Below are 25,561 nucleotides of genomic sequence, written 5' to 3' on the forward strand. Positions count from 1 at the left end.
TCTAGTTCTACTGGGTTGACTAACATCTAGAAAAATCTGGCTGAGTGGACTCAAATAAAGTCTTAAAAGTGACTGGTTTTTCAGAAAAACCCTCCAGAAAAGGGGAAAAATCATCTTTGATCATTCAAGATATCGAGTTGGGGCCTTTTTATTCAATTCCCTGATCCAGAAACTAGAGATGATTTTGTCGAATCAATACCACGTAGTTCTTAAGAAGTATCTTGAATCAATAATGGCTGAATTGACAAATTCTACTAAACACGCTCCCTCTGTTGTCAGCAGAACAGAGTGTCACTAAGGCCATGCCAAGTGATGTAACATCAGATATTTTAAGGTAACATCACGTGACTATGACAAGATGAGGAATTAGAAACATTATTTAGTCAGTACAGCTTCAACTGTTCTTCAACAAGGATGGGATTTGCATGCATTTCCATTCAAACAGCTACAGAAAACACCAAAAAGTGATAATCACGTAAATTACTCGAAAAACTGCAAAATATAACGATAATTGCTCAAAAGGAGATTCACACCACTTCCCACACATGAAAACCTTCAACCACTTCTGCATCTGCAGATTTCAGTTAAAGAAACTGCCAAGAACATTCCATCTCAAGAGTTTGTTGTATTTTTCCCTGCAATGGTCTTTACCGCTTGTGAATTCATAAATGTAAAGCCAAATAGTACTGACATACCTTTCTCTATCCAAGATGCTCACTTTGCGTATATCAAAGGCGAGCTGCACATCTTGAACCTCTATTTCTGGGTAAGCTTCCCTGCAAGCAGAATAGGCATAAATGTGCAAAATACTCACACACAAAAAAGAAAAGCACCCTCTGCTGTAGCAATACATACCGAAAATGTCTGTGTAAATCAGCTGAATCACAGTTCTTCTTTGGTATGTTTGTAATCATGAGTGTTCTGGATACACTTGTCTCCTTCTCCTCAAACTGCATTGATACTGAGAAGTGCCGCATTATAATGATACCAAGAGGCAGGTAGAGGATGGCAAGAGTCACATGGGTCCACAGCAAGGGAGAACTGTGAACAAATCACTTTACTAAATTACATTCTTTTGAAGGACATCCATTCCTTTAATGTGAACATGTTTGTCTATATCTTCAAAAAGTAACAAAAATAGCAGAGTTCTACACATCTAAGGAACAGCAACCCCTTTGTTACATATTAATTTTCTGTGAGGGAAAATTTACTCTCAACAAGAGAAATCGCAGACCAACAAAAAGTTGTCAATTTGCTGCAAAACTGGCACATAGTCAAATGATTTGCATAGGGTCACGATTAGTGTATTTACTCACCTATAACCACCCCCCTTTAGTTCTCTACTATATCAGAGGGGAAAAAATCACAAAAAATATTTCGGTAACAATCTCACTACACTGAATAACAGGAGGTAATATGAACCCGCCTTGTCAATACTATGCATAAAACTGTAATCTTATTGTACTGTTCCAAGAAAACTTGGATCTCTTCTTCAGTAAAATAATCTTTTCTAAAATCCAATGGCTTGATTCAAATGACAAATTAGATGTTCATCTATTACAAGTTTTTTTTCTTATAATAGTATCTGGAAGTATCTTGTATTCTCTTGAACCAGCCTTCAGAAATAGGTGAAAACCCATGACTTTGCTGGAAATAGAACCCAGGACGTCCAGGCAAGAGGTAGACATGCTACCCCTACATCACGGGGCTGGTGAATTTCAAACTTGGATGTGTGATATGTGCCGAAGGTAGAGTATTGGGTAAAAAGAAGGAAAAGGAGGTATCCTGTTGGAAAGACAGTGTAAGGGAAGCAAACGGCTTGGAGGAAGTAGGGAGGAAGCGGAAATGCAGAGATTAGACAGAGATAACGTTAATACTCTCAGGTCCAAGCCCATATTTTTTACTTTACCCCAGAATCCAAGCAATTTTAGTGATTTTAAAATAATCCTGCTTTTTAATTATTCAGCAGATTTTAACTTGAGATGTATGTATGTTCAGTCCGTCAGCGATGCCGCTGGTGGGATCCTCAACAGCTCTGCCATCAGCTGTAATAGATGGCCTAGGCATCACTGAAGAGGCGTACTAGGGAAATGAGGAGTGAGGTAGTTACCTGTTGCTTTCCTCACCGAGCCAGAGTTGCTATTACATATCAGTCTGCCACACCCACTGAAATGCATACACCAACCAACCCTATGAGAAACATTTTCACACCATTCATAGCAGGGACTGTCTGCATAAGGATTGACATTATTAGCATCGCTCATACCTCAGTCACTTTCATATTGTCAAAGCCAAGGATAAGACAGAGACAGATCTATGATAGTAACAAAATTGCTCTAGCCCATATCAGAAGACATAGTGCACTGTAAACACCAGGTCCTGCCAGCAAAGGCGGTAACTTGAGATACTCCATTTGAAAGGTCCAGTCTTCTACATTTCCAATGCCAGCATTCATATATCCTGAATATTGATCAAGTATTGATATGTTCTAAATCAAAGTATTGATATGTTCTAAATCACTATGCAAAATGAAAAAAATAAGAATTTGTTTCTCCATTAACATTAAATACAGATTATGAAAGTGATGCAAGCTAAACATTAACTAATTTATGCTACCTAGTAACTAATTCACAAGCTATCATATTGTTGCATGGAGTGGTAAATTGTATCCTTTACCGTATACTTTGTAATAAAGGCTAGGCCTAAAGTTCGAAAATTTAGGCCTACTCTAAAATTAATAGATAACCTTCCAACGCATGAGCAGTACCCTCCCAATTCATCAATTTTGCTATGAGTTGTTTATATCACCTTCTACATTAACTACAGTATTTTATCTATTTTGCTTTATCTTAGCATTCCTCATGCCCACAGTCAAAGATGATACAGTCCCTATCACTTGTCTACCTAGTCTCCTCTTGAACGATTTCAAAGAAGTTGAAAATTTATCAAACCTCTCCCTTGGTAAATTATTCCAAGCCCCCATTCCTCTTCCTGAAAAATGAATATTTGCCTCAATTTGACCTTGTGAAATCCAACTTTTTACCTTTGTCACATCACTCCCAGTCCTATTCCAAGACCTTTCTGAGTCATTGCAGTATAAGAAATAATAAATTTAAAAAACATTTTTAACACTCTAGCGTCCATGCCCATACATGATATGGGCTCCCTTTTTTTTAAATTGTCCAATCCCATAATTTCTACAGGTTCGAGAATATTTATTTAAAATCTCCACCTTCAAATACAGGTTTGGTTAATGCTACATGTTCATGAGAGTATGTAGTAACAAGTTCTATCAGTAGATGGCACTTGATAGTTTTTGTTATATTTTTCACGAATCAAGTATGCATTGGAGAATAAGAGTAAATGGAAAACCAATAGAAATGATGAAAGTTTCAATATTTGGTAAGTGTAATCATGGAAGATGGAAAGATAATTGAAGAGATTGGAGAGTACAAGAAGCAAATGGCTTTCATCAGGGTGTGGAGGGTATGCTGTGGAACCAATAAGTTTCAAGGAATTGCAAAGAAGTATTCAACCTATTATGTACCAACACTGACATAGGAGCAGGTACATGGAATACAACAAAACTAGGTGATAAGAGTTCAGGCAGTCGACAGGAAATTCTTTAGAGGTATTCCAGAAAGATAGAAAAGACAGAATCAGAAATTAAGTTTAGAAAGAGGATTAGCATTTCAAAATTACAGGACAGGATATAAACAAGGAAGCTGAAATGGGTATGGACACAAGATGTGAATGGGAGAAGACTAAGTTTCAAAGAAAGTATTATCAGAGAAATCAACACACTGCAGGCCTCACAAGAGGTGGATGGATACAGTGGAGGAGAGTATAAAGAGAGGTGGAAAGATAGAAGAAATAATGGAAGCAGGAAAAGAGTGATGGAAAGAGTGGTGGTGGCGATTGTTTTATGAGGAAGTATAACTGGACAACAATCCCTTCATTATCATCCTCCTGCCAGGTCGAGGCATTTGTTTATTTATTTATTTATTTATTTATTTATTTATTTATTTATTTATTTATTTATTTATTTATTTATTTATTTTATTTATTATTTATTCAGTGATGAACATAACAGGCTTTTTTCCCAATTACAATATTCACAATATACAGTACAATTAATAGTTACACTACTAAACATTAAATGAAAAAAAAAAGACAATACAAAGAATACAATGAACTACCCAAACAATACAAAGTTGATAATACAATAAAAATATGCAGTTACTACATTAATAATTATTTTACAGTGGTGCCTAACACAAAGTAACACATTCAATTACACAGTTAAATTATACAGTATTAGTCTTAAACATGACACATTATGCAAAATAATATTCTAAAAAGAGAAAGTGTTTAATTTATAGGTCATTTGAAAACTGTGAATTCAAATAGAAGAGAAATAAAAGAACAACTAGAAGAATGAAATGAAACATATACAGAAAACAGATAATATTCAAGAGTATGTGCATTATAGGAAAGTATCACACGCCAATTCAAAGTTGATTCGATTCATGAAAAAGATATCCAAATGATATGTATTTAATGTATTATAAAGTTCAATTTTATTAAGAGGAGAATTCTTATGGGCTTCTGTGCGGCATTTCTTAATGTAAAACAAATTCTTGAACCTGCCAGACTTCGGAGGAACGTAAAATGGTATCCTTCCAAGTAGCTCTTCATCATCAATTTTACTATTCAATATTTTATACAAAAATAACATCATGGACTTTTTACGTCTTTGTTCCGAAGTTTTAACACCAAAGTGTGATAACATTGTGGAGTAGGACAGAAATATCAGGTACTCATGTGACTGTTTCCAGTACACATACTTTAAGAATTGCTTTTGTACTTTATCACTTAATTTGATGTACTTAGTGTCTGAAGGACTCCAGATAATAGAACCATATTCTAGTTTCGGTCTTATTAATGTGTTGTATAAAATAAATTACGTACGTTGAAAATTTAAGGAATTTCAAAATATGAAACCCAAATTTCTATAGGCTTTATTAACTATATATTCAATATGACTTCCAAATTTCAAATCTATATTGAACTGAATACCTAAATCCATCTTTTGTTTGACTTCCTTCAAGACGGAACCGTTGATGTTGTAAGTATACCCGATATGCTGGCGGCATCTTGTGAAAGACATTTTAACACATTTATTTACATTGAATGGTAATTTATTTTCTTTACTCCACAATGATATAGCATTTAGATCATTTTGTAAATTCTTACGGTCATCAGTGGATTTAATTGCAGAAAATACCTTCAGATCATCGGCAAAGAGTAATATTTCAGACTTAGACACGACATCTTCAACATCATTAACCCTCTTGGAGCCAAGAGCCGATCTGGTCGGCCGCTCTCCATCAGCTGGAAGAGGCCAGAGCTCCGCCTCCACTCTACTACTGTAAAGTGCCAGGCCATTTTCAATGGATGTACATGTATTTTAAAATTCGCGTATATCTACCGGTGTATAGCAAATACCGGCATGAAATTTTCTACATATCGACTACGTAGAATAAGAAACTGGTTTGGAGTGATATAAAGAGTCAAAGACGTTTTATTGTTGATTTATAGTTGTCGATAACGTTTATCTTTAGGAAGAGAAAAATATTTTCGCACTTTCTCTCTCAATATCTACTTTGAAAAAATTATTTACGATACAAAAGAATATACATAATTATGTATAATGTATTTCTAAATACAATTCTATAGAATAGCTAATTTGAACAAGAAAAATAAAAACGTAAAAAAATGAAAATTCCAACATATATCACTAGTAAAAACAAGACAATTTTACTCACCGATAAAATTCGCGTGTATGTATCGATGTTTGGCAAATACTGACAACAAATTTTCTACGTGCGGACAACACAGTATTATAATAATTCTGAATTATTAAATAAGTAAAAAATAGTAGTTGATATTATAGTTTTTGTTTTCAGAAAAAATAGTTTCTCGTTTTCGGTTGTAGTATATATTAGAAAAATAATTTTACAATACAACAGAATTTACGAAATTAAGAAATGTATGGCACTAAAGCCGTGATTTGCTTTGACCTACTAAGCGACTGCTGCTCAGTTCGGTACCTGCAGTTTACGAGGTGAATCATGGTCAGTGAGACGGATCCTCTCAGTAATTATTCTTGGTTTTCCAGACCGGGGTCCTCTCACCCTCAGATATCTCCTCAATTGCAATCACTTAGGGCCACTTAGATTGAGTGAACCTCGAACCAACCCTCAGGACCAGGCGAAAATTCTTGACCTGGGCAGGAATCGAACCCATGACCTCCGGGTGAGAGGCAGGCACGCTACACTTGGCCTGCGGACACCTGCATTTAGGTAATGATAGAGGACTATATGTGACTATAAGGTTTAGCAGAGAGTAAGTGAAAAGTAAATTGAAGTGTGATATGGGCGGAGAATCAGACGGTAGGGCATGTTTAGGTCCAAGAACTTCCTTGAAGGAGACAGGAGGTTGAGGAATGTTGTCGGGTTCATTGGGACAAATTTCCACAAAATGTTCTCCAGAGACATCATCATCATCATCATATTCGTTATCACTAGTTTCATCTACCACCATATTCAGAGTCGCTTTAGTGCTGTCAGACACAATTAAACGTCTCTTCTTTAGCTGCGGTGATTCCGCGGACGTGTACGGTATAATTTCGTCGCTACTCTCTGAACTAAATTCCCTATCGCTATCCGATAAATCATCAGCGTTAACTTCGCAGTGTTCTAAATACTGCATTAATTTATTGTCATCAATACCTGCTGAAAAATTATCACGTGAATAACATGTCATTTTCCTGTCACAAATCCACTCACTGAAAGGAGCAATCTCTTACTGACCGGTTAGCGGTATTTGTAAACACAGGAAACGACTCTTGTGAAAGGTATAACACCCTCTTAGAACTGCCAAAGCAAGGCCAGGCACACAATAACGTGTAGCCCCTTTACTACAGGTTGTAACAAAAGTATGCACTTCACTATAGGTTGCCTCAAAATTACGTATATCACAGAATTTTAAGCCGGCCGATGTAATCGGCTCTGGCAACTTCCGACTGGATTGTTAACGGCCGACCAGATCGGCTCTGGCAATTTAAAGGGCGGATGCTCGCACTACCGCCTGGCACCAAGAGAGTTAACATAAATTAGAAACGGTAAAGGTCCTAGATTTGAGCCCTGTGGTACACCTGAATTGGCTATAAAGTTGTGAGATGAATATCCTTCATAACACACATATTGTTTTCTGTTGACTAGGTAAGACCTTATCAAGGAGTAAAAGCCCTGAGAGAAATTCAAGGAGTCAATTTTCTTTACAAGTATATCATGATCTACTTTGTCAAACGCTTTCTGAAAGTCAGTAAATACATCAACTTGGCCTCTCTCATTCAAATGCTCTGAAATATACTCTGAAAATTGGATTAAATTTGTGGTGGTAGAACGCATTGGCATGAAACCATGCTGACGAATAGAAATAATGGGTTTCACATGATTCATTATACGTTCAGAAAGAATACTTTCAAATAGCTTTGCAGGAGTTGACAATATAGTTACTGATCTATAATTACTGATTAAGCTAAGGTCACCAGTTTTTGGAATAGGAGTAATTTTTGAATATTTCCAAGCATCAGGAAAAATCGAAGAGCTAACAATCATATTGAACAGTATTGCCAATGGATACAGTAATTGATCTTTGCATCCCTTGAAAATAAACGGAGGAATACCATCTGGTCCTGACGATTTCATTGGCTTGAGTTTCGTTATTGCTTTCTCGATCTCACAGATAGTTATTCTACAAGCAAATCCAATTGTACGTTTGAGTTACCATTTGAACAGAGCTGATTGTATGATGCAGTATTTTCTGAGTACACTTTAGAAAAATATTCTGCATAACAATTCCCAATACTTTCATTACTATTGAATACTTTACCATCTAATTTCATCTTCCTCTCTCCTTCCACCATTCCTTTTCCATCACTTTGTCCCAGTCCAGGTTTCTTCATCTTGCACTCCTCTTTACTGAATTGATCGACCTCTTCCTAGGTCTTCCTCATTCTCTCTTTCTCTCAAACTTCATCTCCATCATCTGCTTTGATATTCTTTTACTCATCCATCCTCTTTACATGTCCAAACCATCTTAGTTTACTCTTATCAATTCTCTCATTTAGGTTTACCATTTCAACCTCCTTTCTCACATCCCCTTTTCTCAGTTTGTCTTTCCTATCATACTTCTTAGGTATTTCATTTCGCTGGCTTGAATTCTACTCTCCTCCCTACCTACATGGTATTGTCCAAGTCTCAGCCACATTAGTAAATATGGGTCCATAATACATTTTGTCTGGATACAGTGGTTCAAATCCCAGTCAATCAATGTGAGATATGTGCTGGACAAAGCAGAGGCGGGAAAGGTTTTTCTCCGGGTACTCCAGTTTTCCCTGTCATCTTTCATTCCAGCAACACTCTCCATTATCATTTTATAACATCTATCAGTCATTAATAAATCACTTTGGGTGTGGCGACCCCATGGTACTAATAGCCTATATGTGGTTCATTCATTACATCCCTAACCCGGCCAAAGACTGGAATACAGGTTGTAGGTTTTCATTTTCAATACATTTTGTACATCTCTTAACACTTTCTTGGTACTTATTCTAGACAAGGTTTCTTACACTTGGGTAGAATGTATTGCCCTGTTGCACACTCTTGCTAATCTCCATGTCCAGCCTTGTATTCTTCATTAATTCAATCTTACGTATTTGAAACCGTTAATAATTTCTAGGCCTTGACCACCAATTTTCACACTGCCTTTCCCTCACCTTTCTCTTCCTGATATCACCATGATCTTACTTATCTCTGCACTGATTTTCATATACTGTAATACTTTTCAATTTTCTTGTTCAGTGCATCAATTTGTTCCTTTACTTCTTTGCTGTTTGTTCCCCAGACCACAATATTGTCTCCACATAGTAATAACTTCATCTCCCTGTTCCCATATGCTTCCCTTTGTCTCCTTTACAATTTCATCCATAACCATTGCAAACGAAAGGTGACAGCATACTCCTATCTTAGTCGAGTTTCATTTCTAAACTATTCCGTCTTGCCAGCAGGTGTCTGTACACTACTGATGGAGTTATTGTACACTGCTTGCACCATTTCTACAGTTTTTGTACCCAGTCTCTTTTCGACCATGGTTTCCCAAACCTTCTCCCTGGGAACAACACCGTATGTCTTTATTAGATCTATGAATGCCATGACCAGATCCTTTACCATATTCCCTATTCTTTCCCATTAATTGCCTCATACTGAAGACTGGGTCCACTGTAGATCTTCTACTTCTAAAGTCATACTGTTCCTCTTACAACCCCCCCCCCCCCCCCCCTCCTACATTTCTTCTCATTCTCCTCTGTAATATCCCTTTCCAGTATTTTTGCAACTTGTGATAAGACTGTGATTTCTCTATTGTTATCAAACACGTTCTGCCCCCCCCTCCCCCCCTTCCCTTCTTAAAGACCGGTATTACTATTCCCTTTCCCCAGTCTCCTGGCCCACATTTCTGCTTCCATATGCACTTAACCTTTACACCCATTGTACTCCAAAAGGTCCAGCAGCCTTTATCATTTCCACACGTATTTCATCTATCTTTGGTGCCTTTCCCATTTGCAAATTACGGACTGCTATTTCCACCTCTAAGACTGTTATATCATCTACTGTTGAGTGATCACATTGCATTACTACTGCCTACCCCCACACCCCACCCCACCGCCCATGGCTCAACAGCCACGAAGGGCCATGGCTTACCAAGTGACCGATGCTCAGCCCAAAGGCCTGCAGATTATGACGTGTCATGTGGTCAGCATGAGGAATCCTCTCGGCCGTTATTCTTGGATTTCTAGACAGGGGCCTGCATTTCACCATCAGATAGCTCCTCAACTGTAATCACTTAGGCTGAGTGGACAATGAACCAGCTCTCAGACCAGGTAAAAATCCCTGACCTGGCCAGGAATTGAACTCAGGGCCTCCGGGTAAGAGGCAGACGGCTACCCCTATACCGTGGAGCCGGCCCATTACTACAGTCTCCCCTGCACAATTTCTGACATACAGCATTTTATCAAAATACTCCTATCTTCTCTCTATTTCTTCTGGATATGTTATCAACTTTTCACCCTCCTCTTTCATCAGCTTTGTATGAACTCTTTCTTTCCTAATACTTCGTATGCCGAGCTGAGTGGCTCAGACGGTTAAGGCGCTGGCCTAGCCCCAACTTGGCAGGTTCGATCCTGGCTCAGTCCGGTGGTATTTGAAGGTGCTCAAATACGACACCCTCGTGTCTGTAGATTTACTGGCATGTAAAAGAACTCCTGTGGGACTAAATTCCGGCACCTTGGCATCTCCAAAGGCCGTAAAAGTAGTTAGTGGGACGTAAAGCAAATAACATTATTATTATTATTATTATTATTATTATTATTATTATTATTATTATTATTATTAATACTTCGTATAATTTCATACAGCTTTCTTTTACTGCCAACTCTATCCATTTCCATCTTTCGTGTAAATTATTTCCAACTTTTCTTTTTTTCTTTTTTTTTTTTTTTCGTCTATTCTATTCCTGCGATGCTTTCTTCTTTTCTCACTGCTTCTTTCACCTTCTCACACCACTACGGTGTCTCCTTCGCTTTCACTCTCATCGATGTTCTACTACAGGTCCTCTCTGCCCCACTTACAAATGCCATTCTGAAGTTGGACCATTCATCTTCCACATTTCCTACTTCAGTAACTGGAATTTGTTGTTTCAGTCTCTCCAGAAATGTTTCCTGTATATTCTTATCTTTTAATTTTCACACTTATTTTACTATCTCCTTCAATTTTTCCATTTTCCCCCCACTCTCATTTTTGCTATCACAACTCTATAATCTCCAGTGACAAAGCATGCATCTTAGTAATGGTAGACATTACAGATTTTCTTCTGCTACTAATAACACCTTTTGAAAAAAATCAATAAAGTATAAACAATCCAAGTACTCCAGGCAAACTTGTGACATGTTCATCTCACCTAAATACTTTTGTATAGTTTGATTCACCGATCCTTCTTATCTGGAAAAAGATCAGTAAAGTGCTCCTTAAATTTTCGGTAACTCATCAAAATCAGAAAGCTGCATCTTCACAGTAGCCAAAGAACAGTCTCATTACTCATTGAATATCTTTGAAATTTTATTAGTTTTAAAGCAGTCATGCTGCATTCACTAGAAACAGTTGTCGGAAGGAAGTTTAAAATAAGGTATAGAAACTTTGTAAGCCCTGCTTGATGATGATAATAATAATGTTATTGGTTTATACATCTCACTAACTACATTAACGATTTTCAGAGACACCGAGGTGCCAGAATTCTGTCCCACGGGAGGTCTTTTACATGGTGGTAAATCCACCAACAGATGCCGACGTATTTGAGCAACTTCAAATACCACTGGACTGAGCCAGGATTGAACCTGCCAACTTGGTCTCGGAAAGCCAGCACCTTACCCGCATGAGCCACTCAGCCTGGCAAGCCGTGTTTCAAGATCATTGAAGAAAATGAATTTCAAAAGTTAATTTGGTGGCATATGCTCTTTGGAATTAAGAGTAAGTACAGTAATTAGCTCATGCTTTAGTGGTCTTTCATCAATGAAAGAGTACATTTTCATCAAATTCATGAACTTGTTCCGAGGAAAGATGGTCCTATATACTATAAATATGTTCTTGTTTAGAAGTTTATCCACCTTCATAGCATAACTGTTAGTGTTATTAGCTGCCATCCTCTGAGACTTAGGTTCGATTCCCAGTATTGTCAGAGATGTAAGACTGACTAGAGGGATGGTATGTGGTTAAAATGGTTCGTGCAGGTCGCATTGGACAAGGACACGGGTTAATTTTTATTTATTTAGAAGTTCAATAAAGCCAATTTTCTTAAAATCCTGGAATCTAAGTAAGCACTATAAATGAATCCAATATTTTGTCTGAGAAATTACATTATTTTCAAGTACTTTATTCATCTTGTTTTGTTGCCATTTATCTATGGGCTTCTGCACAACATGCAACAATGGTGCCTTCATTATTAAACAGTTTATATCAGATAACCCTTTGACCTGAATAATGTTGAACATATTACCTATGAACCAGAACAATTTGTTGAAAAAAAAGCAAAGCAAGGAAACTAAACTGAATCTCCTTTTCTTCATGGGGCCTCTAAATATTAGTTCCTAATTAGCGTCAACCTCTAAGATCTTTTGCTGGGTACCATGTTTCCCCTTCATTCCCATCTAAGTATACCTGCTCCCTTCACAAAGCTGCAGGTTGTTGTTATTGGGTCTTCTTGGATTTTTTTCCCCTCCTCTCTTCACCTGGTAGTCCTAGAGTGGAGAGTCCGATTCTAACCAGCACCTCACATTCGAAAAGTATGTGTTCAGCTGATTCCTCTGCTTCATTGCATTTCCTACATATGTTGTCTCTTATTACTCCAATTCAATGTAGGTGTTTTTTAAGATAGCAGTGTACTGTCAAACAGTCCTACTACCCATCTTATATTTTCTCTACTGAGTTTCAACAGTTCTTTAGTATGCTGCTTGTCTGGTCCTTTTCTCAGTTCCTTTGCAAGCCTGCATCCTGGAGTATTTTTCCAGTTTTCATTTGTTTCTTTTGTACCCATTTTCCTATGTAGTATCGGGCTTGTCCATAGGAAATTCCGCATACAGGTTTTGGGCCTACAAAATGTGTTTCTGCCCCTTCCCTGGCCAGTTTTTCTGCCTTTTCATTTCCTTCTAAACCTGCATGCCCTGGTACCCATATTTTGACAATGTTGTACTTTGAGAGCTTCAGGAGAAGTGAGTGGCAATACCAGACAATTCTGGATATTATCCGGACTGCCTCTAGTACCTTAATGGCCGCCTGGCTGTCAATAAAAATGAAAATGTTCTTATTCCTATAGTTCATTATCATATTTTCTTCAAAACATGTTGTGATAGCTATCATTTCAGCTTGAAAGACTAGTGTGTCTGCCCAGGCTCATCTGGACTGATCTCTCAGGTCTTCTCCCGTTGATCCCTCCTCCTGTGCCATTCACAGTCTTTGAGCCATCAGTCCACCACACTGCATCATCTTTTTCAGTATTCCATTTGTTGATATCCCAATCTTCTTTTTTTTATTATCTGGGTCTCAAACGGATTTTCAAAGTTGTACTTTGGTATATGATCAGAAGGCATGTGTAGAACTTCATCTGTTATTACTCTTAATTTTACAGTATCCTAGATTGGGTCTTTGTGCATTCCAGCATACTGATTGTGACAATCTATATGAACCCATTCTAGTCTGTCCTTTTATGAAACTGCATAGTGATGAGAGGTCTAGTAAAGTATTCAAGGCGTGATTTTCATCATGTTTAGCGGAAACTAATCGGACCCCCTTCGATTTTGCGGAAGGAGAGTCGGAGTTGGTTTCAGGATTTAATGTTGAATACAGAAGTGGTGGATTTGCATTAATTCGTAGTTCTCATAGCCCCAGTTATGGCTATGCATGCTATTCTCTTGTAGGCTATCGAAGTTACTGCCGACTTTTCTTTGATTTACTTTCTGCAACTAGATGATTGCAGCATAGGCCATCAATGGTCTAATGATCATTGTGTATATCCACATTACCAGTGAATGTCTTAGGCCCCATGTCTTCCCAACGGCTCTTTTACATGCATACAGCAAGTTCTTGGCTCGGGTTATGTTCCTTTCTATATGTGGATTCCAGGTTAGATTTTTATCCAACACTACACCTAGGTGCAGTGCCTGTTCTTCCATATATATATCTTGCCCAAAGAGCTTCAGTGACCTCTTTCCCCCTAATTTTCTCCTTCTTATAAAAGGGACCAGAGTTATCTTGTTCAGGTTGACTGATAGTTGTTCTTCCCGACACCAGTTTCCCCCAAGGTTGAGTGATCTTTACATAAGGTCCTGGATAACACTCATCACCTTAATCCATAATCACTAGGTCCTCTGCGTATCCTTGTGTATAGAAACGCTGTTAATTGAGCATAGCTGTGATTTTGTTCACAATGCGGTTCCACAGCATAGGTGAAAGAACTCCTCCCCGAGCACAGCCTCGGGTGGCCATAATCATCAGCGTTTCTCCAAACAGGGTTGCTTTTATCTTCCTTCCGTCTAACATGGATTTGATCCATTTGACGACTGTTTTACTCACCTTGCTCTTTTCCAATGCTTTGATCATAGAGTCATAGGTTGTATTGCTGAAGGCTCCTTCTATATCTAGAAATGCCACCACTGTAATTTCTTTATATAGTTTACAAACCAACTGGTGGAGTGCTACTTCAGTGGATCTGCCAGGTCTATATGCAAACTGATTTTTATGTAACGTTGAATTCAGTTGCCCCGTTCTGATATATTTATCCAGAATTTTCTCCATTGCTTTCAGCATGAAGGAGGTTAAACATAATGGTCTGTATGCTTTGGCTTGGGCATAGTTTGCCCTTCCAGGGTATGAATACTGCTTTAGTTTCAGACCATGATTTCGGCACGTACCCTAAAGCTAGACTAGCTCTGAAGAGGTCCATCAGGGCATTGACGAGTATCTCCCGCCCTTCCTGTAGGAGTGTCGGAAATATTTCATCTGGCCCCGGAGCCTTTATAGGGTGAAATGTGTCAATTGCCCATTTTATATAGTTGTGTTTTATTAGTCTGTTGGCACAGTTCCAGTCTGCTCTTCAAGGTCCGGTCTCTGTTCCAACCATTTCTTTGTCATCTCCTCAGCCTCAGGAAAGTGACACGCCATTAGCATCTCCAACGTGTCCTTCCCCGCCTGAGTAAACGACCCATCTGGTTTCTCCAGTGTTCCCACCGGTTTTATATGGGTTGCTTTAAGAAGCTTCTGGAGCCTTGCTGTTTCAGTGTGTGATTCCACTTTCTCACAGAACAGTCTTCAAGATTTTCTTTTTGTTTTCCATATCTCTAGGTTATACTCGGTGAGTTTCCTATGATATACATCCCACACACCATTTCTAGATGATATTCTATATAACATCCTAACCTCTTTTTTTATTTTTGCTACTTTGTTGTTCCACTGCCTTACTTTTTTGGTGTTTCTATTCTTTGAGAGGACAGTTCTCATGCAGTGAGTCTATAATGGCCTCTTCTAATAGTTCCACTGCCTCATCCAATTCTTTCTGTCCTCTCACGTCAGTTGGAATTTTTTGTACAGCCTTCCCTAGAACTTCTCTGTATCTATCCCAGTTAGTTCTTTTTGGGTCTCTGTACATCTCAATTCCACATAGTCTCGCATCTATTGCAAATTGGATGTGCTGGTGGTCTGCCAATAATGGTTCCTCCAGCACCTTCTAGTCTTTAATAAAGTTTGCAATATGTGTAGTGCTTAGTGTAATGTCTATTACATCCCTACGATTTTTATTTATAAATGTAGGCTTGTTTCCTAGGTTTAGTTTCGTCAACTCAGTTCCAATAATAAACTTTAGTAAAGACTCACCTCTTGCATTGCAGTTCATGCTGCCCCGTGCTGATTAGTGTGAATTTGCATCTGCTCCAAGGCCTTTCCTCTTTGCGTTGCAAATTAGGTTCTCAACTTCTTCTGATGGGGGCAGAATAGTTGAGTCATATGGGAGGTATGCAGAACCTATGGTTATTTCTCTGGGACCTTCCCTATTTCAATGTTTTATCATGGCCGCCACTAAGTCCTTTGAACAATGTTCCCGCAACAGAAGGCATTTTAGTTTTCTGCTCACAAGTAAACATGTTCTACGCATATTCGATGTCGTATCGTTCATTAGCTTACCTCCAGATTCTGCCAGTCCTGCTACTCTGCCCTTAACTACCCATGGATCTTGTATAAGAGCCACATCAATAGCCTCGGACTTGAACTTCCTGATGAAATTCGCCACAGCTGAGTTTTTATGTTTTAGGTTGGCCTGTAGAACTTTCAGTACCATCCTTGCCAACGCTAGGTTTTGTTTTTCCCTTAATTACTTGAAATTTGATGTGCTCAAGTCCAAGCTTGGCCTTAAGGCCTCTCTTCTTGAGCTCTTCCATATCTCTTTCATTAAGGGCCAAAACAATAATTGTCCTTCCTGTGTCATCAGTAGTTGTTGCATTCAGCACTCTCCACTCTTTCATCGGAAGTTTGGTGTCATGCTGATGTATCCTGACAAGCACATCATCAACCTTCATCTTGTCAAATGGAGGAGGAAACATGGTGATGACCTTTGTAGTATTCAGCACCTTGGCTTCTGCACCTCCAAATTCTCACCTTTCCAAGGGTTGCAATTGGCCACTGTCTGTTCCAGCCAGCTTTTAGTTTCTGGATTTGCACAGATCAGTACCACTGCTCCATCTTCCAGCCTTGTAGACTCGAGGAAGCCTGGAAGGCATTCATTTGACAGTGGTTTCATTTGCGCTATCAGAGCAGATGAAAGTTTCTTCACGTCCTCCTTCAGTTTCCCATCTGGAAAGGTTTTAGGTATTATTGCTACCTTGATTGAAGTTAGTCTTTCCAAAGAGGATGTGACCGTCTCTTCTTTCTGTTTCTTGGCCGGCGGTTTTGTAGCCGAACTTGATGGCGTACTATCCCCCGACCGTGGCCTTTTGGGTGTTGTCGGAGGGATAGCCTCTCGCCAATCCCTGTTCCTTGGCTGCTTCCCTGTCCAAGTTCCAGCCCCTATTTTGGTTTCCTTCCTCGCTCTCTTCCTTTCCTTGTAATATGCACTGTTGCGAGGTAGTCTGTCGATATGAAATCTGTTTATTTTCGATGCAGAAATCTTCAGTTCTGTCTCTATGGATGTTCCTGGTTTGCTTGTCGTAGCAGTCTGCTCTACTGGAGCTTCCATGGCTTCCCTTAATGTCGAAGTTTTTGAAATTGGTTCTTTATTTGCATCCATATTTCAATCAATCATAGGGTTTTTGCACCTTCTAGGGTCCTGAGCGCCGTTCTTACCATCCGTGGTGAGGCATACAGCCAGACATTGTCCTCCCGCAACTCAGGCTCTCCGTAGCAGAGACCATGCCCCTCAGTCGTCCATCCAACGGTCCGCCCCTGGCCCGAACTTAGCCAGGTTTGTTCCCCCTTCAGTAGGCCTACTCACGTGATCTCCACTTGGCATTATCATGATTGAGTCCACAGCCATGACTTGCCCCCTAGGTTGGAATCGCCCCTTTCCCAACCCGCGGCTTGTCCAGACTACGTAGAGCGAAGTGATGTGTTGGTTCCAGCACCCCACAGTGAGCCTTCACCTCAATCACCAGCCCCACTTCACCTGAACCACCGTATCACCTATGTGGAGGAACCATGGATGCCTCTCTAGCATGTGTGGGCGAGACTTCCACTTGCAAGCCTTGACTTGGGCTAGTAACAATGAATCTCCTAATTTGTTTGAAAGTCTGTATGCAGAGCTGGTAGAAACATGATCCCAATTTCTGTCTTCATCTTTAGTGACACAATGTACACCTTTAAGTTCTTGGAAATGCATTTTTATCGTTGTGTGCTGTTGTGCCCGGACTTACCTTGTGAACCGGCCATTCACATTACACTACCATCCGCCGGACTTGTTCTCCACAGACTGGCCGCAATTTTGAACGATCAGCTGACTCCCACTCACCTGACGTTGCTCTAATATCTCTTGCTTTACGTCCCACTAACTACTTTTACGGTCTTCGGAGATGCCGAGGTGCCGGAATTTAGTCCTGCAGGAGTTCTTTTACGCGCCAGTAAATCTACCGACACGAGGCTGTCGTATTTGAGCACCTTCAAATACCACCGGACTGAGCCAGGATCGAACCTGCCAAGTTGGGGTTAGAAGGCCAGTGCCTTAACCATCTGAGCCACTCAGCCCGGTGCACACATTCTAGAATGAACTGTCGATCATATAAATACGCCTCACCTGGGCAGGTTGAAGGAGAAGCCGTTCCCTGCTGATTGTGTGAGCACACCACACTGGACAGAGCTGGTTCTCTATTCCCTTCGACTGCTGCCGTTTTGGTTTCAGGTGAGACAGAGATCAAGTCATGTAAAACATCCTTGCATTCATCTTTCTAAATAATCACGGAGTTGGGAGAGTCATGCAATTGCACGGTACTAAAATTCATTTGTTTTTTTGGCTACTGATCCTTAACGCAAGCTTTACCGTATTTTGAACTACTTCACTCTTCAAGCAAATTCTATGTTCATGCGCTTGCCCTTACTCCTATCAGAACTCTTTTTGCATCAATCGTGTCTCTCTGTTCCCTCATTCCTGTCCCACTTCCACCGCTGATCCTGTTTGAAAAATTATTTACAATTGTAAGGTATTAGGTATTTAAAATTTAGGACTGACTTGTAATGACCTTAACTATCATTTGATCAATCTCACTGTTGATTATTTTGAACTGTGTTAATTATTCAGTTAAATTTATGTGCCTTGTTAATGATTTGGCATAAGTGTCTCCATGTCTATGCATCTGTATTAACTACATAAAGTATTTAAACTAAACACGTACCATACACTTTCAATATTTGTCTCAGTGTCCATCGAATTATATTTGTTATGCTTTGTATCCACTGGTCAGTTGTGTACACACACGTATATCATTGTAGTAAAAGGTCGTTATTATAAAAATTATCTTTTCATTTAGTTGTATATCTTGTTACCATCCTCTACATCCCGGATCCCTTTGGGCTACATTCCACTGAGCACGAAAGTGTTTAGTTATTCTTTCTTTCTTGTGAACCGGACAAACTTAGGACCACACCAATACCACTTCACTTCCTTCTTATCATCCCTTCTTCCTTCCTCTTTCTCCACAGTGCCTTCATTCTTTCAGAATGTTGCACTCTTCTCTCTTCAGTCCATCTTCCCCATCTGCGCTCTTTCTTTTCTTCCACAAGAACTTTTATGTTGGAAAGTCTTTTCCTGAATTGGTCTCTATCACGACATTCTTCATCTGCAATTCCTAACTTCTTGAGTTCTTCCTTCATCTGCTTGGCATATCCCCCCTGGCTCTTCAAGTAGTAGGCCTATATTTTATTAAAAATTTCTTTATTTAACCTTGCTGGATCCATTCTGACCATGTGTCCATAGAATCGCAACATTTTCATTATTGTTGTTTTCAGGTCTTCTGTTCTTTTGTATATCTCCTTATTTGATCGCAATCTGTATTTTCCCTCTACCACCCTGGGCCGTAAATCCTCCTTAATATTCTTTCAATCTTTTGTAGTTTTTCCTGGTTCGTTAGTGTTGCTGTTTCCACCCCCATGCAGATTCACTGGTTTTACCACAGCATCATGATGTCTTAGTTTGGCATTAATGGATTCTTTTTTGTTGTAAATGGCTTTGGTGGCAGTGTTTAGCGTTTCCAACTTAAGTCTCCTATTTTCCATGGCCCCTTTATCCATCCCATTGCTACTAATAATCTCTCCCAGGTATTTAAACTGCTTTGTGACCTTCACTTCGCCATATTTAGTCTTCATTGTTTTTTTCACAATTCCTGTCCGTGCTCATCTATGTTTTCGTGAAGGAGATATTTAAACCTGTTTTCTCGGCTATCTCCTGTAGTTCATTTATCTGTGTTATTGCTTCCTGTTCTGTCTCAGCAAAAAGTGCCAAATCATCAGCAAAGGCCAAACACTGGGGTTTGACATGTTTACTTTTACTACCTATCATAGAACCTAAGTCATTATGTTTCCACAGTGTTTTCATGACCTTATCTAGAACCACGTTGAACAGCAGCAGTCATAATGACATCTAAGCTTAAGGTTATGTGTTCAGAGGAGTGTCCAGGTACTTTTGATCAGATGGTGTAAACATAGGACTCCTTAAAAACATTCACTATTTGGTAGAAAATATCATCTCAACACAGAGGAAGTAGTTCTTTTGGGTTGTATGTTTGTAACCTGATCTTTAAAGATGTTTGTCAAAAATTCACTCTTTTAGGTTATTCTTCTCACAATATGGATTTATAGTCAGCTGTAATAGTGGTCAGAGTACTTAACAACAAAGTGCCATGATAAGTTCTAACATATGTTCCATTCCCCATGCAAACAGGGTTTCCTTGACCATGAATACTTTGCCAACTATTTTCGAACCTAACCAAACCATGACATAGTCCCATTAAAGAAAACCTATATAACATCACTAGATCAACATTTTAATGACAAACTAAAGTAAGTGCTGCATCAGTCATAATTTTTCAACTCACTTTGGATCCAAGTTATGCAGGGTGGTGTGTCCAAAGGTTTTCTCATCACCCTCCAACTGGCCCTGGAAGTTGATGGGGAGGATCACAGACAGAGATATCACCATTATGATGGATGTATAGAAGATTATGTGGCGCTGGAAGGAGAGATACTGTACTGCATCTGGTCCACATTTTTGAAGAATGCTCTCATCTCTGCAAAATTAAATGTATAATAATATGACTTACATATCAAGTAAAAAGTGAGCACGTTTTTCAAAGGAAGGAATGATATTTTGTAGACCCAGACAAAGGAGGGTTAATTTGTAGCTGTTAAATATTAATTTTTCACACTCATTCAGGTTACACTGCTCTGATGAAATAATAAAATGTGTGTCTAGGTATAACAGCAATAAGCCATTGTGACAAGTTCCACTAAGAGTCAAAATATTGAATTACTCTATTTCTATATAGAATCTTTCCTCTTTTAATGGGGTGAAAAAATAATCTCCTCTACTCCATAATATGTTCCTATAAATGTCATTTGCTACATACAGCCCAGAGTCATAATATGCTTTTTACATCTGGTCTCCAAAACCATTAAAAAACAAAAAATCAATGGTAAAATTAAAAAGCTACTGAAAATATTGGATGCATGCAAATATACATATATTACATATTTATGCCTTCCAGCATTTAGTCTGCAAGCCTCTGTGAATTAATTGAGCTTCTCCACAATCCTCTACTTGCAACTAGTTCTGCAGCCTTGTATGGCTCCACACCTCTGATCATTAAATCATAAAAAACTGAATCTAATCATAATCTCTTTGGTCTCCCTCTACTTCTATCAACCTCCAAGGCTGACTCCATTATTCATCCATTGATTTTATTTGTAACTTAGCCTTTATCTACTCATTCTAAGTACCTCCCTGCCGTTGTTCCTGTCTGTATGTACCAGCAAACATTTTCACTACCTTAATGTCCATTACTTATGAACAAGACATTTCAAGTACACCCAGCTTGACAGTTTCATCTGAGAGCTTGCTTCTTTCTTATGGTATACTGCAATGCAAAGATATTTGCATGGTAGAGTATATTATCTATATGAACAACATGCTCTATGCTCTTTCTTTGATATAAGTAGTTTAAACATTTCAAACAATTAATTTGAACATTTAAAAAATAATTAATAGCACAAAATTTGAACACAGCTAACAATTAAGAAGAAAATTATTTCCTGAAGGAATAGCATGGAGATTCTACAGTACATTCAATCACTTCAACAAAAGAATTGTGCAAATATTACAGTATTTATAGTGCAAACCCCCCATTCAGTAGCTAAAAATTGTATGGATGTCCACCCCGTAGTCCACTTTCTCAATGCATGGTTGGGGATGGGAGGAAATGAAATTGTATGGTGTGTTTTTCCGCCCAGATGCCCTTCCTGTCGCCAATCTCTGTTGGGGAAATTGAATTTATTGGTTAGAATTTGCCACTGGGGCTAATGAGTTCCTTTATATAGCATCTACAATGAAAACAATACAAAGAACAATTATTACAGAAAATAAAATAAATTTAAGGAGAAAAACGGAAATCTCAAGTTTTGGAATCTGATGAGCACACCCTTAAAAATTATAAACATAAACTACATAAAAATAACATACAGTTGTTGACCTTAAATATTACAAACACTGAAACTGGTTAACTTGGTTGCAATAAGGAGCTATGCTGCTGATTAACAAGAAATTAGTCTACCGAATTATCTGAAATGCTGCAAAAAAACCATCAAAGTACAGCAAAATGAGATTAATGAAATTAAACAAAGTAAAATAACAGCGACTTATAGAAAATGAGATGATTTAACAATTTTACTATGTAAATGAATTCTTAATAACCAATGCCTTTCATTTTATTCATGATGCTGATGATGTTTGTTGTTTTAAGGGGCCTAACATCGAAGGTCATCGGCCCCTTTTCATTTTATTCATCCAGGAAGTGGGTTAGGTAATGTTTGAGAGACACGATGTTGGCAGATTAAATGTATTAAAAAGTTGAGATGCTGTGCAGAGAAGAGACCTATTGCATATTACAGTACGACGTATGGGAATATGAAGTGTAGATTTTGTGTATCGGTTATTTTTGTCACGGATGCTGTTCATTAATCTGAATAGATTATAGAGATAACATGAGATCCTTAGTATACATCAGAACAGAACTCTCCCATCCCCCAGTTTCGGATCACCTGGAGAGGGGGTAATTATTTATTGTAATCCAAAATGTGCATTCTTTTGTTTATCTATTATTACATTAAACATTACAATTAAACTTATTAACTATTTCCACTCAATTACTATATTGTAGTTTTTTAAATTATTTATTTCCTTATTTTTGTCCATATCGACAGTTGTTACACTTTATAAGTAAAATGGGTCCACCTATTCAATACAAGGTTAATGACAACTATATTTTCTTAATTATTTACATTATCACATAGCACACAGGCTATCTTCAGCCATATTTTTAAAAACTGGTATAAATAAAACACTGGAATATACAAAGACATCTGAAAGAAAGGAAATACATTAAAATAAATCTGTGATGAAAAACTTTATGACATGGCTACACGTCACAAAAACATTATACCGTAAATTTAAAATAATAGCAAGGTATTGAGTAATGTTCAATCTTGATTTAGTTGGTCTTGAAAAGTAACTTTTATACACTTGTAAATGATCAAGGGGGACATATATAATTATTACAGAGATGAGTAGTGGCCCAGTAGGTGTTAATCTGTCAATACGGATCGGACCAGATGTCCGTAAAGAAAAAGGAAGAAGAAAGTGAAAAAATCTGAACTGCTGTAGTGAAACAAAAAGGCAGAGATATGTATGAACAAGAACTTACGGCACTTTTCCATCTTCCTCTCTTTTCCCATCATTCTGACCCAGTTCAGGTTTCTTCTTCTTGCACTCCTCTTTATTATATCAATCCACCAGGTTCTAATTCTCCCTCTCGCACACTTTCCCTCAAAATTCATCTCCATCTGTTTTGGTATTCTTTCCTCCTTCAGCCTCCTTACATGTTCAAACTATTTTAGTTTATTTCTATCAATTCTCTCATTTAATCTTTCTATTACGACCTCCTTTTTCACATCTTCATTTTTCAATTTGACTTTCCTTGTCCTTCCTATCATATGTCTTAGGTATTTCACTTCACTCACTTGAATTCACTCTCCTCCCTACTTGCCACTGTCCAGGTCTCAGCTGCATAACTCAATATGGTGCATAATACATTTTGTACATTATCTCTTTCCACTTCCTTGCTCCAGACAAGGTTTCTTACACTTTGGTAGAATGCATTGCCCTGCTGCACCCTCTTGCTAATATGCATGTCCAGCCTTGTACTCTGCATTAGCTCACTCCCTAGGTATTTGAAACTGTCAACAATTTCAAGGCTTTGGCCCCCAATTTTCACTTTGGCTTGTGTTTCTCCTCTTGATATCACCATGGTCCTGCGCTGATCTGCATACCGTACTTTTCAATTTTCCTGTTCAGTGTATCAAGCTGTTCTTGTACTAGTTTACTGTTTGTTCCCCAGATGACAGTATCATCTGTAAATAGTGATTAATTCATCTCCATATTCCTATCAACTTCCTTTGTCTCCTTTACAATTTCATTCATAACCATTAGAAACAAAAAAGCAACAACACACTCCCCTATCTTAGACCAGTTTCATTTTTAAGCCATTCTGTCCTTCCAAACAAAGTCTGAATGCTGCCGACAGTTTTGGAACACTGCTTGCACCATTTCTACAGTTTGTGCACCCAGTCTCTTTTTGACCATGGTTTTTCACACCTTCCTGGGAACACTATTGTATGCCTTTGTTAGATCTATAAATAATACCAATGTAGTTGGTCCATTATTGGACATTATAAATTTTCCAGCTAACTCATTCCTGGTTGCCAGAGTTTTGCCCCAGTATGCTAAAATGGGCTCATAAGTTAGTAAATAGCACACCCACCAAGATGCATGGCTAGTGCATACCGTGGAGGCCACTGCGTAGGCTACTTGGAGCCACCAGCAGTGCCAATGCACTATGAGACACTGTCTCATTTCCCAGAAATTGATGCCTGCCTGGCCATATGGACCAACTACATTGATATAAATTTACTCATTCAGGACAAATATTTCAGGTTCCCTATGGAATCAACATCTATATCATCTGATGGCCAGGCAGGCATCAATTTTTGGAAATGAGACAAAGTCTCTTATAGAGCATTGGCACTGCCGGTGGCTCCAAGTAGCCTATGCAGTGGCCTCCACGGTATGCACTAGCCATACGTCTTGGTGGGTGTGCTATTTACCAACTGATGAGCCCAAGTTAGCACACTGGGACAAAACACTGGCAACCAGGAATGAGTTAGCTGGAAAATTTATAACGTCCAATAACGGACCAACTACATTATAAATTTACTCATTTGGGACAAATATTTCAGGTTCCCTATAGGAATCAACATCTATATCAAGATCTATAAATGTCACAACCAGATCCTTTACATATTCCCAATTCTTTTCCATTAATTGCCTCATGCTGGAGATTGGATCAACTGTAGATCTACTTCTAAAGCCATATTGTCCCTCTAGCAACTCCCCTTTCACTTTTCTTCTCATTCTCCTCTCTAATATTTTTTTCCAGTATTTTTGCCACTTGTGATAAGAGTGTGATTCCTCTATAGTTATCACACATTTTTTGCCCCCTTCTTTAAGACGGGTATTGTTATTATTCCCTTTCCCCAATCTCCTGGCACACGTTTGTCTCGATGTGCACTTTAAAAATCTGTACATCTATTGTAGTCCAACAGGTCCAGCAGCCTTTATCATTTCCACACTAATTTCATCCATTCCTGGTGCCTTCTCCATTTTCATTTTAAGGACTGCTAATTCCACCTCCAACATGGTTATATCATCATCTATTGTTGAGGCATCACACCATATTACTACTCTCTACTCTGCACAATTTCTCACATTCAGCAGTTTATTAAAATACTCCTATTTTATTTTCATTCTTTTGAATGTAATATCAATTTTACACCATCTACTTATCAGCTTTGCATAAACTCTTCCTTTCCTATTACTTTGTCTAATTCCATACAGCATTCTTTTACTGCCAGCTTCATCTGTTCCACTGTTTGTGTAAATTCTTCCCAACTTTTCTTCTCTTACCAATTTCTTACATTTCCTTTTGTAATCAAGACACTTCCTTTTGCTTTTTTTAAAATCTCTTTTCCATTCTTGGCATGCTTTCTTCTTTGCTTTCACTGCTTCTCTCACCTTCTGATTTCACCAC

At 38.5% G+C, this 25,561-nt stretch overlaps 1 protein-coding gene across 2 annotated transcripts in view; it reads right to left on the bottom strand.

The window, feature by feature from the left end:
* Nucleotides 1–25,561, bottom strand: part of Tmem63 (transmembrane protein 63) — a 264,066-nt gene that overhangs the window by 154,471 nt on the left and 84,034 nt on the right. For both annotated transcript variants that reach the window (XM_067151701.2, XM_067151702.2), the window contains exons 6-8: nucleotides 20,240–20,431; nucleotides 856–1,041; nucleotides 696–776 (exon numbers count right to left, since the gene is read on the bottom strand). In XM_067151701.2, the coding sequence (XP_067007802.2) occupies nucleotides 696–776; nucleotides 856–1,041; nucleotides 20,240–20,431 (459 nt within the window). The remainder of the gene's footprint in view (nucleotides 1–695; nucleotides 777–855; nucleotides 1,042–20,239; nucleotides 20,432–25,561) is intronic.

This window comes from Anabrus simplex, chromosome 7 (assembly GCF_040414725.1).
Source record: "Anabrus simplex isolate iqAnaSimp1 chromosome 7, ASM4041472v1, whole genome shotgun sequence".
Classification (NCBI taxonomy): domain Eukaryota; kingdom Metazoa; phylum Arthropoda; class Insecta; order Orthoptera; family Tettigoniidae; genus Anabrus; species Anabrus simplex.